The 23,593-nt window shown below is 37.8% G+C and overlaps 1 protein-coding gene across 2 annotated transcripts in view; it reads right to left on the minus strand.

The window, feature by feature from the left end:
* Window positions 1–23,593, minus strand: part of TMEM245 (transmembrane protein 245) — an 81,414-nt gene that overhangs the window by 20,764 nt on the left and 37,057 nt on the right. For both annotated transcript variants that reach the window (XM_017814907.1, XM_017814906.1), the window contains 3 exons: window positions 19,750–19,881; window positions 12,023–12,145; window positions 7,981–8,126 (listed from right to left, as the gene is read on the minus strand). In XM_017814907.1, the coding sequence (XP_017670396.1) occupies window positions 7,981–8,126; window positions 12,023–12,145; window positions 19,750–19,881 (401 nt within the window). The remainder of the gene's footprint in view (window positions 1–7,980; window positions 8,127–12,022; window positions 12,146–19,749; window positions 19,882–23,593) is intronic.

Genomic DNA, 23,593 nt, shown 5'->3' on the forward strand with positions numbered 1-23,593 from the left:
CTCATATGAAGCAATGAGTCTTCAGTAAGCCCTTAATGTGTTTGAAAAGACACAGTACCAGTCTGCATGGCAGAGAGAACAGAACTGTCTGTTTCAGCATCATATTATGCACTTAGATAATCTCATGAATTATGGGCAGTAAGCTATAGAAGTCAGGTTAAATTTACAGACTTTGTGACATGCTTCACCCAAATTATGTGTGTATAATAATGAACATTTTTTCATAGTTTCCGGTAAATTTTGGAGTAAAGATTAAGCATGAGTAAATAAATTATTTTCTGAAATTTTCTCTGAAGATCTGTTTTTCTTTGAATTGTTCTTTGAATAACTTCAAAGTTTTAATGTTTAAAATCATGCGTTCATAAAGTAATATGCAGACAGCTGTGTTTAATAAGAAAGAGCATTTTCAATATAAAAGAAAAAGGAAATAAAAGTAAAGACAAATTCTGGGGGTTTTTTGCATATAAGAGAATATTAAAGACTAAAAAAGTAGTATGAACAAGTCATGTGTTCATTGCTACTACAACAATCATCTTAAAAATACTACTATCTATCCCACTAGGATAATCATGTTACAGTTACTGTCAGTTTGGTTCTGTAACTGTACTGAAACAAGGTGGCATCTCTTCGACATTTATAGACCACATTTTTTTGTAGACCACCTTTTTTCAATAACTCAATTGAAACTTTCCTTTCTTCCATGTAATTAAAAACAAAATGTAATTATCTGTTATTCCCAGCTTTAGACTAGGCAATTATTTAATTACAGAATCACAGAATCATATAGGCTGGAAAAGACCTCCACGATCAAGTCCAACCTTTGACCAATCACACCATGTCAGATAGACCATGGCACTGAGTGCCATGTCCAGTTATTTCTTCAACACCTCCAGAGATGGTGACTGCACTACCTCCCTGGGCAGCCCATTCGCATGTTTTACAACCCTCTCCATGAAGAAATTCTTTTTGATGTCCACCCTGAACCTCCTCTGGTGCAGCTTGAGGCCATTTCCTCTTGTCCTATTGCTAGTTGCTTGGGAGAAGAGGCCAATCCCCACCTTGCTACAATGTCCTTTCAGGTAGTTGTGGAGCATGATAAGGTCATCTGAGTTTCATTTTCTCCAGGCTAAACAGCCCCAGCTCCCTCAGCCTCTCCTCATGTAACTTACACCCTAGACCCTCCACCAGCTCCACTGCCCTTCTCTGGACACGTTCCAGCACCTCAGTGCCTTTCCTGAATTGAGGGCCCCAGAGAACTAGACACAGTACTCAAGGTGCAGCTTCACCAGTACAGAGTACAGAGGGGTAATCACTGCCCTGGTCCTGCTGACCACATTGGTTTTGATACAGGCAAGGATGCCATTGGCTTGATGATTAAGGTAGAATCATTTTCAATTCTATTCCCATCTCATAACATAAGTAAAGCTTGAAAAATTTCAGTTATGCTGTTAAATGCATTCCTGTGACAAAAGAGATTTCCACTAGAGATACTCCTGCTACTAAAGAACATACATTGCATGCAAAAATTCAGTCAAAACTGAATCAGTTAACAGTTGTCTTTGAAAATTAATCTGAAAGGCATTATTAATGTTGCAGTAAAATAAACAAGATCACACATTTTGCTTTTTCTGAGCATTAGCTCAACATGCTGGAAGATTATTGTTTTCTGTGGGAATTGTATCACTGTCTCATTTTCTCCATCATTACTGCCAGGATGCCACAGCAAACCAATTAGATGTTTAGGGAGCTGAGATATTTTTGTTGTTAATTTGTTTGCATGCTAGCTCATTTTAGAACTCTTTAGATGTTAATAAATAAAAGTTGAAAATTCATTAAGAAGCTATTTCAGCCATGAAGGCACTATAGGTCTTTTTCATACTAAATCTTTCTTTTGACTTTCCGGCCAACTTCAGCTAAGGATAACTATTTCCTCTTTAGAAACACATAATATTTTAAGTAATTTTTCTATAACCAATGAAAAATCTGATCAAATTTGAGGTGTACATGGCAAATGAAGAAAATGAAGCAAATAATGATAACCCTTCTCAAATTGAAAACAAACAGTACTCATCTTCCCGGCATTACAAAACAAACTTCCACTAACACATGTTTCAAGGCATCACTCAAAATACTGATCTGGGTTTAAGACCATTTCACGATTTAATTAGGCCCCACCAAAATTGAAAGCTGCAGTAACGTTAAGCCACAGCCATACCCGTGTGCATGCACTCATGTGAAAGTATCGCACACACTAAATTGCACTGAGGCCGTGAGAACATGCAACTTAGTAATGTGCAATATCTCCACCAGAGCAAGCAGAATGGGAGCTTCAGGGAAGAAGGGTATGGTGCATTCAGGAAGAGAACGACATGCTGCTCAGGGAAAGGAAAATGGTTCAGGCAAAGGTGTGCATGCTACTACTTCGAAAACCTGTGAATTGGAGAATTATTGCTTCATCCATTCAGGACCAAAAAAAAAAAACAAACCAGACAGGAGCACCACCTCCCTATTTCAGCGGAAAAGGACATAATTTTTCTACTTATGTAGTGAGGTAGGTGACTCATGAATCAACCTGATTTTACAGAACCTTTCTGAACAAAGCAAATCTCACACTGCTATGGGCAGATAATGATTTCTCTCAACCTACAAAATACTACACTATTAACTATAATTACAAAGAAAAATTTCACTAACTACTATTGAGAACTAGAATTATTTAAATACAATAAACTGGTCCAAGTGGTTCTCACATTTCTAAAGCAAGTCATATTCCTAAACCTGACAGAGTGCTGTCAGAGGAATTCCTGCAGCTCAACCTATGCTGGCATAACCCTTCTGCCACAGTCACCAGTCCCTGCCCTGTTCCCCTTCCTCCACTGGTTCCTATGGCTATCTTTTAGTAGTTTCTGTGAAAGTAAATTGCATTTACTGTATTCACTGGCAACTAAACACCACTGTCAGTCAATGGAGACTCTTGCACATGATGAAGACGCAATATTACCTTTGCAATTCATCACATTTTTGTGCTGATACCCACTCATGTAATATGGAAAACAGGAAGAAAATAAAAATAAATAAATAAAACCCCAAAACCACAAACAAACAAAAAAGACAGAACTAAGGAGGGGGAAATGAAAGGCAAAGGGTAAATGACGAATTAACCAAGAAGAAGAAAGAATAATGAAGTGTGGTCATGCCAAAAACATTAAAATCAGAGTGAGAAAAACCCATGATTGCACACCAAAGAAAAAGAGAAACAGATAAACCAACTGGGCACCAAAGACCAAAACTCTTAGAGAACAGAAGCTCTTTTGCTACTAATGCATTAGCAGTATTCAGGATTATTATAATGTTCCTAAATTTTTATTTCCCATCTCATTTTACAGGCAATGGCACATGAAATTCCAGCATGGAATTTTGAATTAGTTGGTTGATTTGAAATAGAACCAGTATTTCATACGTCAGTCAGAAATCCCTGTGGTCAAATACACTATTGGTAGTGATCTTCCTCCCAGGTTTTTCACTGTGCTTCAGGGAATCATCACACAACTACTGACCTTTCCTCACCCCTGTAGATTAAATGCTGCCTTCCATAAGAAGCAACCAATGAGGAGGAGCAAAGGCAGTGTATGACAACAAGCACACACAAGTGTTTACTCTAAAATGATAGCAGCAGTTTCATGATGAAAGTTACTCAAAATTGGGAAAACTGACTCATGACCAGTTTGCAAAACTGCATTCCCTCAGTAGTCCAAACACTCAATTCCTTTCTACAGGACTGCGTGGAGGCAGGCAGGACTTACCTGTGAGAACTGGGAAAACTCAAAGGCAGGTATCTGGGGCAAAGGCAAATGCCCAGCTTACAAACAATCACATTCACAACAGGTGAAAGATCCCTTGGGTTGTAAAACATCCCTTTGCCTCTTTGTCCCAAGAGAGGCCTAGAAAACAGTCATTTTGCTGACTGTAAAGGGTTGTGTGGGCCCTTCTTTCTCTCCTCCCCACCGTCCCCTGTGAAGAGGTGCCACCTCTTCAGTACTCAGGCCTGAGGGATTGGGGAGGAGAAGGCCTGCTTTATATCAAGTTTTTGCCTTCCCCAAGTGGAAGAGGACAAGCCCAGCAGCTTTCCTGCCTTCCCCAGATGGGAAGGGACACCCACAATCTTGAGGAAGGTGACCTGTCCCACCATCATCCAAGCCCTTACTCCAGACCATCATCAGCATCAGCTTCACTACTGCCCTGAGCCACACCACCACTAGCAGCATCCCCACAGCTGGAATTTGTCCTGCTGAGCACACAGAAGAGCTCCTCCCCTCATACAGCAGTCCCCTTCTCCTGCCCATGCTCAACCACGCTCTGGTTACTGTGGGAAGCTGTCAGGGCCTTGCTGAAGTCAGAGTAAATGGCAGTCACTGCTCTCCCCTTGTCCCATTAGGACAGTCACCTCCTCAAAGCAAGGTTCATGTTGTTCCCAGCACAATTTGTCCTTGGTGAAGCTGTGCTGGTTGGTGCCTCCAAGCCATCTTTTGTCTTTCGCTGCTCTGCCCTTGTACCACTAGGCCTTCCAAATAAGCTCTTCGCTCAGGCATGGTGTGATGCTCTTGTCAAATCCCTGCTCAATCCTGCTACTTGATACATTTTGCCTCCTTGCTGTCCTGGATGAATGAATTTCCCACCAAAGGCCAGGAGGACATTTTATCCCATGGTTTGCAGCAGGTAACTCTTGGATTACATTCTGCTTCTTAAAAACTCCTGTAGTGTCACAACAGCTGCATCTATTTTCTCCCACTACTCAAGTGCAAATTTATAATCTGAGCTATTGTGACAGAAACAGATTCAACACTTGGCTCAAAGCAGGCTGAAAAGCTGCTCTTGCCCCCATACAGCAAATAAATCTATTTGTGTTAACAGAGAACTGATGCTGTCTCTGCAAACTCATCATCAAGGGAGTTAGAAAAATATTTATAAAATTTATAACTATTTATAGTCCATAAAATAAAAAACACGACACAGCTCTGATGAGAGAAACTGCAATGAGAAAAGGTCTTGGTTTGATTAAGTGTTTGCTGGGTAACGTCTTCAAGTTACGGGATTTTTCGAGCTACAGAAACCACTTGCTGATGGCCCTCCTCCTCTTTACTCCCTGCTCTTTTCCTCTGAAATAAACAGCAAGGGACACAAAGGAACAGACTTCCTTGATTATATCCAAGTTCCCTAGTGCCTTGCACAAACACATTTTAAGCAAAAGAGCAACAGAAGTGACTGACAACATGGAAGGTGATCATTTTTATGTCATTCAGTCTATGAGCAACAGAAAGACTAACTGCATCTCTTGCTAGGAGGATCCGTTCACTCCAGACAAGGGCTAGATAGATGCAGTCTTAGCTTTGTACACGTGCTATGTCCTACGGAAGAGTGGTGGAAGCTGGAACATAGCTGGTGACTTTTAAGATTTATTAACTTAATCATTCTCTGCTTTTGGTCAACTTGAAAGCATAAGTATTTTGAGGGTGAATTCATGTTGTATAATGCTGTCATAGTCTAATAAGGGGCCCCCTGGTGATCTAGTGGTTAGGATGCAGCACTCTCACCCCTGTGGCCCGGGTTCGATTCCCGGTCAGGGAAACTCCCCCGGGCAGATGGAGCTCGTCAGCCCTGTGAGGCAATCCATCTAAGAGAAGGTCACTCTAAACAAACCTACGTCCTGAGGACCTCGCTGCCACTGTCCAAGCTTGCTCGGCCCCAGCAGATGAACCTCAGGATTAAAGGGTGGGCTCAGTTCAGCGCACACTGGGTCTCACCTAAAAAAAAAATCCATTGCGCAGGCTCGAAGGGTAAAGACCTTTCCCAAATCCTCGCTCACGAAGACTGGCCATACCTACCTACCTATACCTAGTCTAATAAAGAAAGCAACTAGAGAAGTTTCATTATTTGATAATTCATAACACAAATAGAGCATCTTCTTCCCATCCTACCACCAAGTATTAATATTCATTTTGCATGCCTCTTATAGACAAGGTGAACAAGCCATTTTTAAGTTCCTACCCCTGTAGCAACAACTCATGTTCAAAAGAAAGGATAGCTGCTACTTTGTGACAGAAGAAATGGCTTACAGTGGCAATTATTTTTCAAATGGCAAATTAGGCAAGGATAAACTCATGAAAAATTGTTAGCATACTCTCCTTATTTCCATACCGAAAATCACAATACGGTTTGAGTGGAATGCAAGCTAACCTAGAAGCATTTTGATAAATCCTTAGGTACAACTGAGCAAGAGAGAGGAATTTCTGAAAACCTCAGAAGTATCATTCCAAAGAATTCAAATGAGGCACCAAGTATAGGCTTCTTCAAACAAATATGAATGACTGATACAGACTACCTTAGTGAACATACAGACCGAACTCCCTTGCATATGACAAGCAGCTTCACATTCCACATTCTCCAGACACTGGCTTTTTCTCATCATATTGGCAGTTACCAATGCATGCTGGCTCTTTTCTACTCATTTTCCTGTAGCTTCCCTAATATTATTTTCTTTCTTTCCTCCATTCTAAACTCAGAAATATCTTGGGTCACCTGTGTCACAAACTTAAAAAACTTGCAATTGCATTTAATACAATCCTCCTCGCAGAGTACCCATTCCCAGACAAACTATATCCTATTTTTTGACACTGTTTCCCTCTACCATGGGCTAAAGAGAACAATTTGCGAGACAAATTTTAGTTTCTAAATCTGCTCACATTCTTCAGTAAAGATAGAACTGAGATATTAACCATGTGATCAATGAAAGCTCAATAGCAGTCACGCAAGAGAAGGGCTATTAACTTTTTCACAGAATTCCAAATTTGTTGCTTTCTACCTGAATTGCCCCTTCATTTTAAAGACTACAGCAGTTAGCACTGTTGTTCAAGATCCTACACAGCATAATATAACCTTTCCATCATTAAAACAGCAAACATCTGGTAAAGAGTTTGGGAAGTAGCTCTAATACATTGACTGCTTAAAGTCTATTCATGTTTTGTAGGTATGCACAAGATGACACAAAGCAGTGGTGTAAGAGGCAATGGCTGTACAAAGTTTAGCATGGAGTCTGCTCATTTTGCCCAAACCATCAACTTTTTTTAAAAAGTAAGCTGTGACTTAAACACCTTATTTAAAATCTATTTTATTACATTACCAACATGTTAGTCTTCCAAGCTGCTAACAGGTGAAAGCTCATGGTTTCATTCATCTGTGATGAATGAACATTAGCGCCCCAAAAATTGCTTTATCATGAAATCTCAGTGAATCATATTTAAAAACACAAAAAATTCTCCTTCAATCACTGTAGTAGTTTAGAGGTGAAACCTAAGAATGGTAACTGAGCATGAAACACTGTGCATGAACTCTGGAGGTGCAGTACAGTAGTGTTTTAAGTGCGATAAGGAGAGCACTCCACTGTTGTTCCTTTTGATGTAATTTGTTTTACGGAGATCATGAACTAGATTTTTTCAGATGACACTGATCTGGAAAATACACTCCAGGAGCATACATAGTACATTCCAGGTGCAAATGGGCACTTATTCTTCAAGATTGGACTAAAAATAGTCCAAACTAATTAATTCTGAAATGTGTACAGCACAGATGTCAGGTCCTCCATTTCAACTGTTTTGCTGCGTGAATCTACTCCTACTGAGCTGCACTAGCTGTAACTGCAAATACACTGCTTCCTGATGAGTTAGGGATGTCATGGGTGTATCAGTTTTATAAAACACTAGTATTCATGACAGCACAGACCTCTGAAAAATTTTTAAAGCAAGTCCAATCAAATTGTTCTATTAACAATCATGGTGGGAAAATCATTAATGCTGGGTTCTTGAAAATCTTTGAGATTTGCAATTCATCTCTGAAACACAAGCTATTGCAACTGTTAATTGTTTGCAGTTGAACGTGAATTTTAAAACAGAATTTTCAAGAAAGTGCAAGAAATCAGCAATATACCTTATTGCTTCCTCCACGGATTGGCCAACTATATTTGAGGAGGGACCTGGCTGAGATAAAGGTGTCAGGCTTATCACCCATTTTACTGGTTTGTAGTACTCATCACTGGAGCTCAATAGGTAGAACAGTGTGGTCAGAAAAATCACCTGCAAAACAAATTGGAGTTTTAATTTAAAAGTCAATAAATACTTTCAAGAATTACAATGTGCAACTATGTTTTGGATATTGAAATTTACTGGAAAGGCACAAGATACTCTTCTACAAGTCTGGATTTAAAGAAACACACCAAGTTAAAAGAATAATTTTCTCCCTTGCCCCACAGAAGACTTAACACGTATAGCTAAACATTATAAAACTTCTGTCTCTGTTTAGCCTCTTCCCAAAGTCACATCAAGATCAAACAACTAGAATGTTGATCTAGATCTGGAATGTTGTTCAACATTCTAGTTGAGGGTTTTTTTGGTTCTTTTTCAGTACATATAACAGATAAAAAAATTGCTGAATAGTAACATCTATTATCAAAACAAACAAACAAAACTGCCAAATAAATCTGAGCTGTCTCAAGAGTCATTATGCAGCTGGGTATCAGACAGAAATTACACAAAAACTCACAAACATAAATTTTATGTTAAGCTGGCAATCCTAAATGAATACTCCTTCTGTGAGTTTGATGATGGGTCTCAGCAGAATTGATGGCAGTTCCATTGTTTCAGTTTAAAGACATAAAAATTACAATCAGATGGGATTAGCTTTCTGTATGTTGCAGTTGACTGTGTTTCTTTTATTTTTCTGTTAGTGGGTTTAGTAACTTTTGGGATAAGCACAAATCACAGAACTGTGTCAGTCTTGAAACAGAATACCTCAAACAAGAAAAATCCATTCTGTATGCTCCAAATGTAAACTATGACTTATACTTGCTTTATCTACAAGACTTAGATATTTTTTCTTTCTTCTCAAGATTAGAAAGGATTCTTTCACTTTCCTTATTTCCAACCTACTTGTATGATAGAATAAGCCACATCTTTATCTTTTCATGAACCAAACAGCTCAGCCTCCCTAAGTTTATTACTTTCAAGTATTTTATCCAGTCTGCAGATACCTCGTGTCCTTTTCCTTCATTCTTGCTGAAGATGCTCAGAAAACAAAATGCAGACAGCACAACATGCAGTATTTAATTACCAATCTCAAGAATGCCATCCATCTGCCTCTGTTCCTAATTCCTTTATACTCAGTGAAATGTTACTACTGCTTCCCCCTACCCTACACTTCCACCCTTTAACTTGAAAGTCACATTTAACTGTTCACCTACTACGACCTCTTTACAAAATGTTATATATTGGTTTAGGTTGTATTCCATCTTCTCAGGTGTGTAACTCCTGACTTGGGTGATAAACTAATCAATCTAATAAAACAATTACATTAGCACATTTCAACAGCATGCTGTTAACACTCATTTTGAGATTAAAAAATAAATAAATTGCTTTAATGGGAAATAGTCTAGTGCCAGTAGCAGTGTCAGCTATGTTTTTTCACAGTTTCAAATAAGAAAATCTTAAAACTTGCCTTAGATTTTACCATCCTCTGCAAAGCTGCAATTATGGTTATCTTCTCCCTTGACGGGCTCTGCCATTTCTCCTAAGCTACTGTCATATTTCCTGATTTTACTAGAAAACTTTACACTAAAGCAGGCACTCGGTGTTGTCTTCCTTCCACTGAGCTCTGCCTACAGATCCTTCTTGTAAGTGCAGTTTTCAACACAGAAAGCAGCATACTGCTCTAAGTACAATATCAGCTCATCCTGACTGTTCTTCCCCAGTGTTTACAGGAGAAACTTGCTTTCTTAAGTAGTAACGACACAACACACACCTGAATTGTAAAAGCCAAAGTGATGGCTGGGAATGAACAGGAGTGGAGTAAAATGGTGTTGAACTGAACTACAAGCTAGGAAAAAATACAAACCTAATTTCTGCTAGGAGAAGATGGATGTAACCACAGCACCATACAAAATTAACTGAATTTTAGAATATCTGCATTTTGAAAATTTTGCATATTTCCTTTAGCACAATAGATACAGAAACGCAAAAAAAAAAAAAAAAAAATCTGTCGCTGCTTCTTCAAACAAGTAGAATAGCCTCAGCAAATTCAGCAGCAAAATGATATGCACTATCTTGTATCAACTGGAGCATGAAAGTTTTCAGACCTCTTTTACAGGATATCTGAGATACCTAAATTGTTTCCTAAGCAACAGTTCAAGATTCTGTTGATGACTATGAGGAGGAATTTACCAAAGATAAACAGCAGGAACTTTCCATAGTTAAGCAATTGGTGGATTACGATATCTTGCTGTAGAATTTGTACTGTAGCCAAAAGTATTAAACACTAATTTGAGCAGGGACAGACTGAATTCAAGGAGAAAGCTGTGGGTAAACACTCTATACCAAAATGATAATTCAGCATTTCCACAGATATCAAGAAACATATGACCTAATTGCTTGCGTGTCAGGTCCACTGACTCACTAAATATTATCCTATCTGCCTTTCATACTCAATTTTCTGCTGAAAAGCTTTTTGGTTTTGTTTGTTGGAGTTTTTTTGCTTGTTTTGTTTTTTTTTTGTTTTTTTTTGTTTTGTTGTTTTTTTGTTTTGTTGTGTGTTTTACAGCATCAAAAATCTGCATATTCCCTTCAGGACTTAGATGCCCATCAACTGAATTTCTCTTCCTATCTTTGTAACAGAGCATGAGTAGAATGTGTGTGTGTGCATGTGCATGTGTGAATATACATGTCTGCATATATATATATATATATATAAAAACCCACAGAAAGCCATTTACATACATCCATGTGCATGCGTGTGCAGATCGGAATTTGTATTCAGAAGTGAAAAAGAAGTGGCACTTCTGTAACTAATGATGAGTTTTCAAATGTCTGTTGAGGATCTGACTACAGCCTTGCTGGATCATGGATGGATATACTACAAGGACTGACATTCCTAATGTATATTTTGATGGAAGATATATTTTTCAAAATGGAGGTTCTGAACAAAGTGTCTATTACTTCTGTGTTTTAAAGAATAAATTTTTGAATCATTTATCAAAATGAAATTCACTATTTTTATTTTTATTCAAAATGACTAAAACAGGACTGTAATATAATCAGTTGAAAAGCTAACCACTTTGAGCATAATCTTGATGGAAAATTTAAGTTAGTTTGTGCCACTTCAAAATAGTAAAATTTTTTCTCTAGCAACTAAGAATCCTGCAAAATGAAAAAATAAGAGTATAGTTGAAGCATCTAATTTTTAAAAGAATTCCAATACAGCAAGACACCAACTAGCTCTGCTAAACCAGCTGATTGCAGTGACCCGCATGAGGCAGGACCTTGCTGACAGATAAAAAGTCAGGATCATGCATCATAACAACAGCATGCAATGAACTTATACTAAGTCATTAGGCATCTAAAGCTAAATTTTGTGTCTGAACACGAATATCTGGAAATCATCTGCAATTAGCATCCAAACTTGTAATTTTTAAGTATGCTAACATGTCAGACACTGTTTTCAATGCGCCATCACAGGTGAAGTTGTGGACTAAGGAAGAAATTAAATGTTCTCATGTAATCTTTACTTAACCAAATGACAAATAGAAAACAATTTGCTGATTTCCCTGTAACGATTTTTTCCATCTTCTGAAAGCAATGGCCTATATAGGGATACGCTTATGAGGACAAGTCATAAGATTTCCCTAGTTGCATAGGTTATCACAAGTTACAGCTTAGTATCTTTAAGGCCTGAAACAGGAGTTCTTCATTAAAAGAATGATTGGAAGACTACCAACTCCCTAATGTGGGAATTACACAAATCTTGCCCTCTTGTCTAGAATGCCCCCAAACAGATATAGAATTTGCAAAATCTTAAAGAATTTTGGTATTGGATAAATGTAGATGTTTCCAATACTTTAGGTTTGATTTTTCACTGTTACAACATGTGTAATTAGGTTCCTTCAGTAAAGCAGACCATGTAAAACCAATGACATACTACTTACCACAGAAAGCACAAAATTGAGAAGAGCTGTCCCACTGTGGAAGAGGATTGTCACTAATGTTGTAACTGTAGTAAACAAGAGGCTCACATTGCGACTCATCACTATCCACAGAGACTCCAGAATCTGGAAAAGGAGGAAGAAGCGAAGGCAAAGTCAGGCATTGGATGGTATTAGCAAGGACAGCAAATTGCTTACAGAGTGATTCATCTCCATCAAGTCATAAAAAGATGAAATTTTTTAAAAAAATCATCTTCCCTCAGTCCTACATTAGAGTAGGTAGTATTAAGTGAAAATGTCTACTTTACCAAAGACAAGTTTCAATGTAGCTGGTTGCAAGGTTTTAAAATTTTTCTCCCAATATTCAAAATTATTTCATTATGCAAAATTGCAAAAAATCTAGATGTAGTGACATCTTGTTTATGGTCATTAACATTGCTGTCAAGCAGATCTTGTCTTGTGAGAAAAAATTCTTTTTTTCAAAAGCGGAAACGCTAAAACATAAAGAACAAGGAGTAACATCACAAGGCACAAATAAATTTGAAGCTTCAAATCAAAAAATAAAATTACTACTTCAATAAATTTGTTTTTAAAAAGTTTCATGGCAATGAAATGCATTTTTTTTATAATAACTGCAGCTGAATGCACAAGTTGTGATTTTGAGTAGGGATGCAACAGTTAGTCAAGTAATTATGGAAAAAATTAAACACTATTAGACAATCTACTAAATTTTGTACTGGTTTGGGGAACTGATTGCTTATTTGTTACAGATAGTAAAGACTAGTTTTGAGACAAAAAAGGAGGCACATGGAGGCATCCTAAATGCAATGCAGAGTAGTTTCATAACAAATATTTAATCCAGAAGTAAGAATGTATTAACCAAAGTGACTCAAGCACATAAAAGAAGCAAGGTCACAAACAAAAAGCCATAGCTTCTTTCAGACTAACTAATATAACTGGAAAAACTGTAAAAGCTCTGATACAAAAGCCCTTCTCCAGGTTCAAAGCTGTAAGTGAAGACTTCAAAACTAGCAATGGTTATTCCTCGTTTAAGGAATAGCAATTAGACTGAATTAAAATCAAAAAACCCAAATCAAATAAACCTAAAACCAAATTAAAAAACCTAAGTAGCTAGCATTTGTAGAGCAGACAAAGGAGTATGTGTCGTGATCACCTCTCCTTTAGAGCTGAGTGAAACATATCAAAAATAATTTATTAAGCATGAACTTGACAGGGAGTAAGTGCTGGGGGAAATGACAGGGAATTACAACACAGAAAAATCTACTTAGTTCATGCTTTTTACTATTTAATGGGAATTATGAATGTTAAAACTCATCATTTGTGAAGATTTTATTACTCTCTCTTGAGAATTCAAGTGAGGTTAGAAGTGAAGAAGAGGCTCTGCTGAAAAATGTTCTTCCACTGGTACCTGTCCCTTTCCTTCTTCTAAGAATTTTTTTTAAGAATTCATTCTAGGGGTGCAGCAGTGGTATAAGTTCAGGCAGCCTCCAGGTAATGTTACTAAACGTACATTATATTATGAGGACTGTAAACACAGAGGACAATGATTTTTGAGGGAATGGTTTGTAGCTAAAGCAGTTGGTATTCAGTATTCAGTAAAAACAGTACTGCTATTGCTAATAGCAGGCCTTGAGTTGTATGCTAACTGTGCAAGGCTCCAGTCCGAGATGTTTAAGTCTGTTACCAGAAGTTGGTGTGTGAACAGGAGCTTGGTGCCATAGGTGTTCCGTTATGATGCGGAGTTTAATGACAGAACAGCAGCAAAGGCCTTGAAAATACAGACACAAGTAGAAAACAAAGGCCCCTCAAACACACAGTTGAGGAAGAAGGCATTGAAGATGCACAACCTTAAGAGCTAGGAAGACTGCTTTTGCTTTAAGAAAATGAGGTAGCAACTAAGAAAGAGATAAAAAACCAGATAGGCAAGCAACAGGACACGGCACTTGCTCTGACCTGGAAGAGTAATGCTTCTTCCAAGTATCACAATATATAGTCTAGGACAGAGGTCAAGGGCTGGGAGTTGTCCAAAACAAAAAAACCTTAAGAAAGGACAAGTTCCTTAATTTGAGGGAAGATTATGTCCACTACAGTTCCAGCTTTCTGTATCTAAGAGCTCTTTGAGCCAGCTCATTTTGACTTCTGTGACTCAGACCATTAAGGAGAGGCTATTGGTGTCAACTACAGAGCATCTTCACGATGGTATTCTATACCCACAGCTCAAGTAGGGCATGACCATTAAGGACTGACCACTTTGAATACATAACAATAACACTTAGGAGACTGTAAAACAAACCATTAGCATGAAGTGTGTTGTTAATCAAAATTGGTCTAGTGAAGTTTTGTTTTAAAGAGAAAAACTAGTCTGATTTAACAGTCTTCCTAATACTAATCACAGCAATTGTTAATACTTGCAAGACATAAGTCAAGCTGATACTGGTGAGGGTTCACAAGGAGAGGGGCTTGTTCCATCTGCTAGAAGAGAGCGCACACTTGGTGGGCACTGGGAATGTTTCCTTCAAAATAGGATGTCCCTCCAGTGTAGGTTGCATTTGTTTAACATTTTAGAAGCTGTAGCATGAGGAGCTGATAACTAAGAGTATACAACAGCAGGTAACTTGAATGCAGTTATCAGATGGTTCAATCACCATGGGGAATTGTACTCCTAAGATGAACATCTTTGTTTGGTGGAGTCATTGATAAGAACTGTTGAACTAGTTATCACCAGCACGTGCTTTAGAGCAAGTGCAGATAGTGCCTTTCATACAGCTTTGGTATGTCTTACGAAAGCAAGTGCATCTTTTAGGACTTGTCTCCAACTACAGAGTAATTCCTCTTTAAGCATATGTATCATTAAAATTTCAAGATACATGCTTCTCATAGCTAGGATGAGAAGACAGACATAGCAGACATTAATAATTACAGAATACAGTATCGGAACATGCTCAAATACTTCAATAACACTCATAAAATCAAAATACATGTACCTGCACCTAGGAGTTTATTATGCTGTTTGATTCCCAGAGCATACTGCAGCTGAGTTGATGAGACCACTTACTACACATAAACAATTTTTAACACCTTGTCAGCTGAGACAAGTTCTCCAAAACACAACTAAGTGTGAATATTTATGCAACAATGACACTTTAATATTGCCATTACTAAATAACTGAAAAACACACCTCTTTCCTCAACTTTTTCCTGAAAACACTGCTTTGTAAGTAGCCTTAAGGGGTTTAAAGAGCTACGAAAGTGGACAGAATTCAGGACTCCCTTATTCATTACACCATGCTGTGTCACCATTAGTATCAGTTACCGTGCCTTTCCAATCTGTAACAGGCAAGAAATCAAAATTGCACCCAATGTTCTAAGGCATCTAAGGTGTCCTACTGGCCACTTTTAAACTGGTATACACCTTAAAGTGAAGTTTAAAAGACACTTGACCAAAAAAGTAATTTTCTAAGAACTTCAACTGAACAAGCTTCTGGAAGCCAGGTAAAACAATGTACCTAACTTGATTATAGAGATCATTTTAACAGATGTATAAAGGGAATAAAATGGGACACAAAGAGGTATTAGGAAAAATCTTGTCCTTCTGTGTACTTTTAATTATTTTTCTGTTCAGAAAGATGTATTACCCTGACAACTCAAAAACGATAGCAAGAGAACAAGTCAATAAACCTTTAAGGTAAAAGACAAGCAATGGACATTGTGAAGAAAAATACAGTATGCACAAGACTAAAAGCTTCCTGCTCCAATTAAAAGCTGATTTCTAAATAAATTTTATCCGTAGAGTTCTGGGTTAACGCTTCAGGGCTCAACAGTTGATTTTTGAAAAAACATTTTTGCTTGACCTTTATGTCAAACAGACAAAACACCAACAGAAAAAAGACTATCCTTCAGCATAATTTCTTTGACTTTCCGATGGTAAAGAAATTAACTCCTTCTCTAAAAACAGACACCAGGCCAAATTTTACCTACCCTGAAAAGAAGCAACACTCATTATGAGGAAGAAAGACTAAATCTCTAAACACTTACCTTAGTAGAAAAAAAACAAGCAACAAACATGCTATTTGATATATTATTGAAAAATGGACTCAATTAGCTATAAACTTAGGACAATATTCAAGAAATTATCAGGGCCAGAGAAAATACTAGGATATGTAGTAACTCAGTGAAATATTTGAGAAACTGACTTGACTTAAAACACACAGATCAGTCATGCTAAAGGCACAGAAAGAGAAACCTAACTAAGCTGAAGCCCGCTGTGTACATCGTAATGGAAGGTCTTCTGTCTTCCTGTCTGAGAAATCTCTGAGTGAGATACCACCTGCTGGTGGAATGATGAATATTCTTGTGCAAGAAACCAAAGGATCAATTTAAGGAGACATTAGCAATGTCTCATATACCATCAAGGGAGCTCTGAGTCATCATTCACAGATTTAGCCAGCAGCGATTTACTTTTTCAATGCTACAAGCATTCAAGAAATGGAGGAAAAGAGTATAAATGGAAAAGCAGGTGAGTGGGGAAAGAATGACGCTTTTTTACTTTTCAGAAATTACATCTTAATAGTCCAGCTATATACTGTATATTTCATTCATGTGATAAACTACCTCAGGTTAGAGCATGGAGTGCAAAATACAAGGAATAAGTAAGGATCCACTCTTGCCCTCTCCCCACTTCAGTAATACATCACTGCATATACTGTTTTTTAACACTATTGCTTATAATACTGGAAAAAGGCAGCAGCGCTGCTTACACCAAAGCTTTTAGGGGAAAAAAGCAAACTGATGACTTGAAAAAGCTTATCTTCAGATTAAATGAAGAATTCAGGCAATTTATATGTTTATATAGTAAATTATTTTAAAATAATTAAGGTCTGTCTACATCCAACTAGCATAACTGCTATAATGAACAGTGCATTTTAAGGGGGGTACATAAGTCTTTCGAGCTTTACCTGATATTCATAGTTTAAATTCTGAATCCATGCATGTTGTTACAAATTAAATGAACATAAGTAATTACCCAGCATAGCTACATAAGTTTAATTACATGCTTTTAACTCTAAAATGAAAGTTTCTGCCACAGGAAAAGCCTGAAGTGAAACACTTGCATCTGTCTTCCTTTAACGTTTTTCTTACAGCAAATGCTCCTTCTCTTATTAAAGAGGAAGAACACTTCCGTGATTTCTACCAATGGAAAAGAGCTTATTTGCTTGTGGTTGTAACATGACACTGTCAAATAGCTATATTTTCAGAGAATGCTGTCATCTGTACTATTCTGAAATATTTCAGTAAGCCAAGGGACTAGCAAGACAGTTACTTTTTGGTAAACTCAATCTATGTATAAGTTTTTATTACATGGAAGAAGTGTAATCATACTCATTTATTCTTTTCCAAAGATGGAGGAAATCTCATGACAGCTGCATATCCACTTCTTTACAGCTATCTCATTGTCTTTAAATTATCTGTATGTTAAAAAACTGTCAAAGCAGTTTGGGGAATGTACTGTGTCTTTCTATATTTTTAAGAATGCAGGTTAGCATTAATTTGAAGTGTCCAAATGCAGAAACGTCCTACAGTTTGAATTATAGCTAACCTGTTCGAATTATAGCTAACCTGTTTAAACACTACTCTTAACCACACTTCCCTCATAAACAATACACTCAAGGAAAAAAAAAAAAAAGATGGAACAGTTTGAGTTGGAAGGGACCTTAAAGATCATCTAGTTCCAATCTCACTGCCATGGGCAGGGACACCTTCTATTAGACCAGGCTTCTCAAAGCCCCATCCAACCTGGTCTAAATCCCACACAAAGTCCCACAAAACATGAAAAAAAGTAAGCAAACGAACAAAAAACACAAGCCAAACATAAAAAATCTACCCTCAAGAAAAAACAAATCCCTCAAAACAACCCCCCTCAAAAGCACTCACATAATTTAAAGTATTGGCCCTTCCTAATTCAGTATGTCATTCTAATAACCCATTGGTCCTCTTCAAAATACCAAGAGAAAGATTTTCATGCTCCGATAGAAAATATAAATCCTGAATGCAGTAAGGTTCCATTGTATCCTAGGGTAGGTAAGAAACTTGTTTAGAAACACTTGACTTAAATCAAAACTATTCTTATTTTCATCGTCTCCAAGTTTTAAAGACCTGAACAATCACAGAAATCAGATTTTCACTGATTTTAACTTGAAATATTTATACAATGCACTGCAGATGAGCAAGCCAGCAAAGAAAACGCTGCCCAGTAAGGATGTGAAATCAGGATTTAGAGCTACATACTGTGCTGACTTGTTTACAGTCTGTCCTTAAGGACAGGATCGTATGGAGAAAAAAGACAGGTGTTTCCCCACAGCTGATGAGTAATGAGTTCATGGAAATAAACAGGAAAGCAAGTCAATTGCTGACACTTTTTTTTTGTGAACTTTGAAACCAGATTTTAGAAGTAAAACAAGTATGTTAGCTAGATGAATATTTTAGTAATAATGTGTTTCATTCTTAAATATTTATTCTCTTTATCCTTTTTCACACATTTCTCTGGCCCATTTAGATTACTGAAGCACACTTTTCATCATGGATTTTGGGCACTGCACAGCAACCCTGCAAATGACACAGGTAGCACTTATGTAGTTTCTCCTATCCCTCTTGACAGCTTGCCTAGAAGGAAATTCCATATTGATTTTAAATCATGATGTGCTGTGCATTTTCATAACTCTGCCTCAAGCATGCATGGCCAACTTTGAAAAAGTATTAAGCAAATTTCACTACTAACTGAAAAAAAGTTTACTGCAATAAAAAATTCCTCTCCATTTTTTCTCATCTCACAGCTTCTACGATAGAAACTCTAGCAAATTAAGCAGCAGTTGAGAGGGGATAGAAAAAGCACACATCCCTACCAGTCTAAATCAACAACTGTCTCAAGGCAAATACTCAGTTTAATTGTATCCACAGAACTGTTGTGCTGCCACTTAGGTATAAATAATAGTCCTTCCTCCAAAATTAATGATATTTCTAGTTTATGATAACAGCTTAAGTCAAAGAGATTGGGGATTGACTCTGTATATTAAGCATTTTGGACTCAACATAATTTTTTAGTGAAACACTTCAGTTTGGATTGCTTTCAATACTTTTTCTCCTTACAAGGCGAAAGGTCCAGTGCATTAATTCAGGAATTCACACTGTGTAAAATATTCATTTAATTCTCTACAGAACTTTCATAAAAGGAGAGAAATAAGATGCTTTCAACCCTATGAATAATTTGAGGCAAAAAAAGTAAGACCAAAAATAATATACTTTCTTAGCTTTGTTTTGTTTTCACAAGCTCTTAGTCAATAGTTTCTTCAATTATAACCTAGACCACCTGGTTTCTTTTTTAAAAAGACTACATAATATAAAGCATTGAAAACTAGCTTGGAGGTGACACAGCTGATGCTGAAGTAACAATCTGTCTCTGGAAGATGTCTGGGAAGCTGGTATCAATGAAGATGCTGAAATCACGAGAGTTTCTTCATCATAAACAGTTCTGTTTATTTTATGGTTATATCTAAAACAGGCTTACAATAATTTCTTAGGTTATTGTAAGTAACACTAATAGTGTTTCCCTAATTTTCCATGTTCTTGAATCCATAACCTTAGTGGTACTCCAAGGAGAAACTGCCATCAGCTAAAGTTAGACCAAGTTCGTAATAAGTGCAAAGAATACATACTGAGAGAAATGTTTCAATGTTATCATGAACAAATGATGCAACATCTTGCCAGTCCAGAATATCTCCAAGCCAGCTGTTTTGACGGTTTATGTGCCACTTGTGTCCTTTGTGTCTTCCAGAATGTGTCACATTCTGAAAAAGAGAGACAAAGACGTGACGACAACAGACATTCAAATAACTTGCAGATATGATAAAGCCAAAGGGCAATGTTTTAGACTAATGCTTTCCTAATGAGGAAGAGTTCCAACATGCATCTAAATACTAGTGCTGCTTTAACCGTCATCCCCAAAAATGCCTGGAAGTACTCTGTACACCGAAAAAACTAATATCTGTCAGAAAAGTGTAGTTAATTATGCCATATAATTACATTTCTTTATATTGTACTCGTTCACCTCTGTTACAAATTAACTTTACTGCAAGCTCTTAATGAAAGCACACAGGAAAGTGGTATTGATTTCAGGTACTGCCTACATAATTTACGGTTTGCAACATACAACCCATAAAGGAAAATGCAAGCAGAAGCCAAAACAAGTAGTTTTTCTCACTGTTAGTATCTGCTTCTCCACAGGCAATGTTCAGTCACACAAAACATAAAAGCTAAATTGGATGCATGAATGATTTCTTCTGACTACACCCCTTTGTAACTGCAACACAACAAGACAATAGGACATGGCCATAACCACAACAGCTAATTCCTTAAATGGCTCCACCCTAATTATAAAGTTGCCTATTGTCCAATGAATCACACCTGATTACTATCTAGAATAAGACTATTTGTCTCAGTCTGGGACCGTAATAAGTGTTTCAGAGGAAGATGTCAAAATTCTATGTAAGCAAGTTTAAGCAAACCCACTGACACCAACAGATCCAAGATCCTAATCTTTAATAGCAAGAGACTTCTCAAGTTCTTAACTCTGATTTTTATAATAAGCATCCCACTACTTCTGTTAAAATTTTCCAAACCTTTAGTTTTACCAGACTGCATTCAAAATGACAGTACCTTTTTTGCCATACACAGCAAAGGAACGTTCCAAGCGAGGTTCCTGCACTGATTTATCTAAGAGCATTACATTTTCCACTTATTACCAATTCTTTCTAGATGCACACAGTTACACTTTGTGATGCACAGTTACCAATATTCTTTAACAATCCACAGCAACACAAGAGATTTTTCTTTTGAGCTGGCAATTTATTTAGAGCACAAACATATGAGTAGTCAAAAATCTCCCTCCAATAAGCCTTTTGTATCTGAAAAGTGTATGAAGACCTATTATCTGTTCAACTAGTTCTACTTTTAAAGACAGGTCTTTCCATTAACTGGCAGATTTAGATACCATTTTCAAATTTTGTAACATTATTATTCATACATATTTCAAATTCAATGTTATTCAGCAACTAAGGCCTTGTGTGTTGATAAGTGAGGTATCTGGAAGACATTCCTCCTCAACAAATGCACTAGATCTTAAGAATAAAACATAACTCCACACCTGAATGGACTATGAAGAGGAGATGCTTGTCCTTGGTTGCAGAGTTATGCCATAATGGTCCAAATGGTTTATTATTCTGTCTCTCCTTTACTTCATTGGGTACAGAGAGATGTCACAGTTACTGATTTTATCACAACATCACTAGAACCTTTTAAAATATATACCATTTGCTGCCTACTGATCTTTTTACGAATCATAGAATCAAACAGGTTGGAAGAGACTCCGAGATCATCAAGTCCAACCCGTGATCCAACACCACTGGGGTTACTAGACCATGGCACTAAGTGCCACATCCAGTCTCATCTTAAAAACCTCTGGGGATGGTGAATCCACCACCTCCCTGGGCAGCCCATTCCAATGTCTAATTACTCTCTCTGTAAAAAATTTCTTCTTAATATTCAACTTAAACCTCCCCTGGTGCACCTTAAGATCATGCCCTCTTGTCCTACTGCTGGTTGCCTGGGAGAAGAGACCACCCCACCTGGCTACAACCTCCTTTCAGGGAGTTGTAGAGAGTGATGAGGTCTCCCCTGAGCCTCCTCTTCTCCAGGCTGAACAACTCCAGCTCCCTCAGCCTCTCCTCATAGGACTTGTGCTCAAGTCCCTTCACCAGCCTAGTAGCTCTCCTCTGGACCTGCTCCAGCACCTCAATATCCTTCCTGAACTGAGGGGCCCAGAACTGGACACAGCACTCCAGGTGTGGCCTCACCAGTGCTGAGTACAGGGGAAGAATCACTTCCCCGGTCCTGCTGGCCACACAGTTCCTGACACAGGCCAGGATGCCATTGGCTTTCTTGGCCACCTGGGCACACTGCTGGCTCATGTTCAACTTCCTGTCAATCCAAACTCCCAGGTTCCTTTCTGCCTGGCTGCTCTCCAGCCACTCTGTCTGCAGCCTGTAGTGCTGCATGAGGTTGCTATGGGCAAAGTGCAGGAATCAGCACTTGGCCTTGCTGAACCCCATCCTGTTGGAATCAGACCATCTCTCCAGCTTGTCCAGGTCCCTCTGAAGAGCACTCCTGCCTTCCAGCAGATCAACACTCCCCCCTGGTTAATGGTTGAATCCACATTTCATCAGCATTTCTTCCTCAGTTCTACAGCTTTCATGGAATAGTATCACCTGAGTCTGAGTTCTTCAGTCACCTACAGACTAGAGCAATGCTATGCACACCTCAAAATGAAGTCTAATTATTATGCTCCCACAATTGAAACAGTGAGGATCTTGAAAGCTGTACTCAGGTACAGATATCCTACACACCACACTGTCACTTAGTTTACCAATTTTCAGATACATCTAAGACCATGCAAGAGTATTACAATATTACAGAAGGAAATAGCCAGGTGGAAAGCACTCATGTGAGATGTTTTACATGGATCTGGGCTATGATAGAAGGAGCAAGATTTAGGAGCAGACTCTGGAGCAGTTACCTGTGGCCCGCAGATAATTGGTTGCCTCCCAGTATGTCAATGGTAACATAGAGTGTCTAGTTTGTAAATGGTGGTCAAGAGGAGGAACAGACTTCAAGATCGTAGGCAGCGAGCATCAGTGCATTTCTGAAGCTCTTTCTATCATTTTGATTGGTAGGAAAGCTGTTTCTTACCCTACCAGAAGAGAATTTATAAGATAGAAGCCTCACAGTATTCCCTCAAGTAACAGCTGCAGGATAGAAATCCCACCACACAAACACAGGCACACCCTGTGCTGTACTGCAGCAACAGAAGCGCTCCTACAGCACAGGTAGTGACACAGAGCCCTATCGAACGATGCAATGCTACCGACCATCTGACATACAGGTTGTATTAGTAAAAGTAACAGGTTGATCAGTATAATCGATAGCTGCATCCAAAGTAGGTGCTTTTCTTGGTCAATCATTTAACACTGAATACTCTCAAGTGCTTAAGGCCAGAAAAATCTACTGCAGATACAGTTTTACTTTTTCCTCGGTGGTCCCATACTCCTCAACAGCGTTGTGTTATCTCTCAACAGGTCCTTCTACAGCATTATCTTGTCAGAAACTGATTCTTTCCATTTTGACTACTATACTGAAACTGTTACTTCTTTTAATACAGAAATCTTCTTGGAACTTTAGAGGTACTTGAAAAATGACTGTATAAAGAGTTAATATATTATAATTGCAATTATTTAAATATACAGAAGTATTTCAGGGGTATAACTTTTGGATTTTAATATTTCCATTGCATCATGGCTAATGAATTCCTTTTTCCTTTAAAAGGTAAACAGCATTGCCAGAATAAAAATTATTTAACTCTTATGAACTTTTCAAGATCATTGTACAGAATCCACTAAAAGATGGCTACAAAAATGCACTGTAAGAAACTTAATGAAGGGACAATTT

This window comes from Lepidothrix coronata, unplaced genomic scaffold, assembly GCF_001604755.1.
Source record: "Lepidothrix coronata isolate B3197 unplaced genomic scaffold, Lepidothrix_coronata-1.0 Scaffold47, whole genome shotgun sequence".
Classification (NCBI taxonomy): domain Eukaryota; kingdom Metazoa; phylum Chordata; class Aves; order Passeriformes; family Pipridae; genus Lepidothrix; species Lepidothrix coronata.